The sequence below is a fragment of the Pyrgilauda ruficollis genome, unplaced genomic scaffold, assembly GCF_017590135.1.
Source record: "Pyrgilauda ruficollis isolate IOZ18807 unplaced genomic scaffold, ASM1759013v1 scaffold39, whole genome shotgun sequence".
NCBI classification, from domain to species: Eukaryota; Metazoa; Chordata; class Aves; order Passeriformes; family Passeridae; genus Pyrgilauda; species Pyrgilauda ruficollis.
Window position 1 is genome coordinate 1371598 of NW_024525378.1, and position 5174 is coordinate 1376771.

Consider the following 5174-nt stretch of genomic DNA (forward strand, 5'->3'; position numbering starts at 1 on the left):
CAGCAAAGCAAATTTGAAAAATACAGTATGTTTTTTCAGAAGAAAGCAACATGGTTTCAGCAAGTTTCAAGCCTTTCTCCATGGTGATCTCAGTCCTTTCTTACTGTCTCTTTGTCCACTCGTGCACAGAGTGATTCTTCTGCCAGATCATTAATTATAATGACAGGTTTGACCGAACAGCGCTCACCGCAAAGGCCCTCTGGGTGCCGTGGAAACCCGACATCCCTCGCCATTTACCCGCACCCTTTGCCCACAGCAGGCCAGCCCAATTCCGGCCCTGGCTTGCCCACACACGCACTCTTTTTAAGACCGGGACTCCTTGTACAAAACCCTTTCCAAGCCCCCAGGGAATGCTACCGCACCCAGCGCCATCATCCAAACCAACGCTGCCAGCCCTGAACGACTCGCGTTCTCTGGGAGGAAAAGACCTCTCTGACTCTCATCCTTTCAACTCTTTGGGGATTATTCACACCTATCGCGAAACCCTAAATCCAAACATCAGTGTTTTCTGAAACAGGGAGCCTCTCGGGACCCAGTTTTCCTCCCGGGCCACCTCCTCCCTGCTGCTGACTCTGCCCCGGGCCCTGGCCGCGGACAGCAGTGGCGGGACCCCTCCCGGCCGGCTCCGGGGGCGGCTCCGGGCTCCGTCGAGGCCGCGGCCGCTCGGGCCGCACGTGAGGCGGCCCCGCCTCCCCCGGAGCGGCGCGCGGCGGCCGCCGTACCCGGAAAAGGAAAGGGAAGGGAAGCGAAGGAGGCGCGGCGCGGCCGGCGCGGGCGGGCAGCGGCGGCGGTGCGGCTGAGCCCGGCCCGGCGGCGGGAGAGGTAACCTCGGGCTTCTTTTCCTCCCCCTCCTCCCCCCTCTTCCTGCGGCGGCCGCTCGTGGTGCGGTGTGCGCCGAGCCCGGGCCCCGCCGCGCTCCGCGGGCCGCCTCCGCCCGTGCGGGGTGGCAGCGGGGGCCGTGGGCGCTGAGCGGCTGCTGCGGGTCACGGAGCCGCCGAGTGGGACAGGTTTGTTGGGAAGGACCACGGTGGAAGGTCTGGTCCTGTCGCGCTGCTCCAGGAGGGTCATCCCAGAGCACGTGGCACGGGATTGCGCCCAGACGGTTCTTGAATTTCCCCAGTGAGGGAGACTCCACACCCTCTCTGGATAGTCTGTTCCAGTGCTCGGTCGCCCGCACAGTAAAGTTCTTCCTCATATTCCGGGGCCGCTCCCTGTGCATCAGTTTCTGCGCCTTGCCTCTTGTCTCATTGCTGAGCACCACCGGGAAGAGCTGGGATCCATCCTCTTGGCATTCCTCCTTCAGTTACTTATGGACGGTGGCCTAGGTCCTCTCGTCTCTTTCCAGGGGCGGTGTGGGGTTTTCCAGGCTGACTAATAGTTTTGGAAATGGAGATTCTCCTTACTGCTCTGGAAAACGGCTGAGGCAGCATAGCCCTGCAGGCAGTCTCCATAGCAGTTAATTCTGGAGTATTTATGGAATGAAACACACAAACTCTCACGCTTGCGAGCATCTGGTCCACAGCAAAGGCCTGCCTGCCTAGAGAAAGGAGCTGTGCGACGCTAATGTTAAAACAAAGGCAGAACGTGACAGCATAAAAAGCCAAATTTCTGTGTCGTGCTGGAAACACTTGCCCAGCTGGTTTGCCAAAACCTCCGGGAAATCCAGTGATGAAGGGTTAGGAATTTCGACTTTTCAGCAGGAATGTGTAATTTATATGACTTATTCATTGCTCAAACAGAAATTACGGGGCTTCTTTTAAGCACGGGAAAACCCTAACCCAGAACTTAGTTGGTGCACCCTTGAGCGCTCTCATGTTAGCAGTGACTCAGGCAGAGCTAAACAAAGGCAAGCTGGCACCTGGGGAGGTGTTCATGGCCAGTGACCTCACTGTGGTATTCAGCTTCTGTTGCCCGAGGCAACACATCTGGGAGAAGTGCTGAATGTGTAAGAAATTTAAATGTCTCTTGCTGCATTGGTATTTCGAGTAGGGCTTGGTTTTGTTTGTTGTGGTGGTTTTTTTGTGTGTTACAGAGGATAATGTGATTGGTTTTGTGCAAACTATTTAATTTTTCCTCTTTTTCCAGATCATTTTCACTGCTGAAAAGGAATTGCAATGGAGAGTACGGTATCGGTTGTTTTCCTTGTATCGTTTTCCATACTGCTGTGTGAAAGTTATCATCATGGAGTGGAGACAGCCACTGTTGTGCATACATCAGAGAGAGCTTTTCCAGAAAAGACAGTGGGTGTTAATACTGACTTGGCAGGACTAATACAGAAGTTGCACCTTCAAGAACTTTTTAATCGTTATGGAGAAAACAACTCTCTGTCAATTGATGGGTTTAGAAAACTGCTACAGAACATAGGCATAGATAAAATGAAAAGGATTAAAATAAGCCACGATCATGACCATGACCATGACCATGATCATGATCATGTCCACAATCACGACCATCACGACCATGACCATCACTCTCACCATAATCATGTTTCATTGAGTAAAGGCTCTGAGAAGACCGCTTGTCCAAACCACGAATCTGATGCCAGCAAAGACCACAGGAACAGCCACGCGAAGGAGCCTCATAAAGCCGAGAGCGTGGAGCGGCAGCAGAACTTCGTGCGCAGCAAGAACGCGGTGCACGAGATCACGGCGTCCGTCATCACCGCTTCCGCCGGCAGCCACGCCGAGCTCCAGAACGTGCAGCCCGGAGAAGCCAAGGCGGTTGTTCGTGTGGGTGCGGCTGGCCCTGGTGCCGTCAATGTCACAGGGGGCCGCAATGGCACCTGGCTGGGTGCCGCAAAGGCAAACGAGTCTCGTGCTTCTCCGAAGGAGTTGGAGAGAGGGGGCTACCTCTATTCTAAACTGAAAAAACAAAGCACTCAAGAGGTGAGGCTGGTTCTGTTGTTTTCTCAGGAATCCAGATCCAGCAGGAATGTTGTCATGGCTTATTTTTCAGGTGCTTATTGTTTACCTGGGTGCAAGTCTTGTGGTGTAACAATACCCATAGCCAAACACATGCAAACAACTTTCTTTGGAACTTAACATTTTGAGGGAATATGGTGTTATGTTCACAAGCTCAGAGGAAAATTAAGTATAAAAGTGCACTTGGTTTAATGCATTTATGATTTATATATTTAACTGTTACCAAATATTAAATGAACTGGTACTAAACCTGAAAAACATCTAGTTTTAAACTTGCAGTTCTGCCTTAGATCAGGAATCTTTCTTGTTTTCCTATTAATGGCCTCCCCGTCTAACAACTGTATGTAAACAGCTCTGAAAAGGATTTTGGCAAGATGTCACGTGTTACTTTAAAATAGGTCTTGTTTTCCTATTAATGGAGTGAAAGTAAAAAAATCCAGTTAAGGTACTGTGATTCTTATCAAAGCTGTCTCACATTGTGGAAGTGTAGAACCATCCTCCTCTTAACACCTTCCCTCCCCATCTAACAACTGTATGTAAACAGCTCTGAAAAGGATTTTGGCAAGATGTCACGTGTTACTTTAAAATAGTATAAAATTAGCACTGATAAAGAGTATACTTGTGTTGTAGAGATTTTTCTTAAACAGTCAGATCCTTTTTCATTAAAGGCTTTGAAAAGCAAGTAGGATCTTAATGCCAGGTAACTCAGAGTGGGTGTTGTGCGGCATGTGATGGGAGGTGCTGAATTCAGAAGCTGTTGCTGTCTTCTGCACTGTCGAAGCACAAGTACTGCTGTTCTTCAAACCCACTGAGACTGTGTAGGCTGTACAGTGGGGAGCTGTTTACTCGAGGCAGTGTGTGTAAAACATGCTCTGCACAAGACGTTCCACAGCAGTCACTGCTATAAAAAGGCATTTGACCTTGTTAACGCTTCCTTATGTGGCCTTTAAAACTGACTGAAAAGTGTTAGGCTTTTTCTGTTTGTACATCAAAGCATCTGACCCACTTGTGCTGAGAATGAGTAATAATTACATGTCATCTACCCAGACTCCCAAACCAGCTTTCTGGGGCAGGATTAGAGTGGAAGTACATTTTTTACTAAATGGGTTTGTTACCAGTTTTTGAGTTGTGTTGTTTTAGCTGTTTTCATGTGGTGCCGCTGCATTTCCATTCAGGTGGGATGTGCAGTCCTTCTAAGATGTATTGTGGTGTTTTGCTTCTGGTTAATCTTTAACTTGTCTCTTTCCACAGTGCTCCAATGCATCCAAACTGATGCAGTCACATGGAATAGGCACTCAAGTATTGTTGACTGCTACAGAATTTAGTTATCTCTGTCCAGCTCTTATTAACCAGATTGATGGCAAGTACTGCATAGTCCATGCTACTAGTGAAAAAGCTGAAACTCCTCCAAAAAGTTTTTCTCTGCAAATAGGTAGGCTGGGTTTGTTTGTTTGTTTGTTTGTTTGTTTTTGTTTTTTTTTTGTTTTTTTTTAACATCAAAGCTTAATGGAAAAATGTTTATGTTGGTTATAAATCCAAGAAACCTATTTATTTCCTTCTTACAACCTACAGTTGTGAGAAGTGTAGTTTTCTTTTGGCACTTCACCAAGATTAGAGAGAAATCTTTGTGGCATACCTTTTGTTAACATCTGATTAATTGAATGATCAGGTGTGTTTGATAACAGAACTGTTAAGCAAACAAAATCACATACAGCTGTTACTTACTGTTGTTACTATTTTATTTTTTTTTTTTACCAGCTTGGATTGGTGGCTTTATATCCATCTCCGTCATCAGCTTTCTTTCTTTGCTGGGTGTTATATTGGTACCACTGATGAACCGAGTATTTTTCAAATTTCTTCTGAGTTTCCTTGTGGCACTGGCTGTGGGGACCTTGAGTGGAGATGCTTTCTTACACCTCCTTCCACATGTAAGTATTAATTACTGTTTCATTCATTATCTCAAAGCAGAGAACTTGACAGCTGTATGTATTAGTGCCCTATTAGTTCATACCCATTTGATGAGTCATTTCTCAACTCTGTTATGCAGGTTGTTTGATGGAAAGGTTTTCCATTTGGAACATCTGTATTAATCATTTCACAGTCTTTAAAAGTTCAAGAGCTTCATAGCATTATCCCACTCTCTATTTCCTGTTCTTAGTCATATGTGCTACCATGTCCCTTTATTGTTTCTTGAATACAAGAATTTTACACAAATTTTCTTAGGGGTTTGTTGCAGTGCTACCCCTTCCCCCC

At 47.1% G+C, this 5174-nt stretch overlaps 1 protein-coding gene across 2 annotated transcripts in view; it reads left to right on the forward strand.

Annotated features, from left to right (window-relative positions):
* The first annotated feature begins 747 nt into the window (after nt 1-747).
* The window catches only part of SLC39A6 (solute carrier family 39 member 6), a 20921-nt gene continuing 16494 nt past the window's right edge, over nt 748-5174 (forward strand). For both annotated transcript variants that reach the window (XM_041476647.1, XM_041476648.1), the window contains exons 1-4: nt 748-822; nt 2086-2885; nt 4173-4353; nt 4680-4849. In XM_041476647.1, the coding sequence (XP_041332581.1) occupies nt 2115-2885; nt 4173-4353; nt 4680-4849 (1122 nt within the window). In that variant the 5' untranslated portion in view covers nt 748-822; nt 2086-2114. The remainder of the gene's footprint in view (nt 823-2085; nt 2886-4172; nt 4354-4679; nt 4850-5174) is intronic.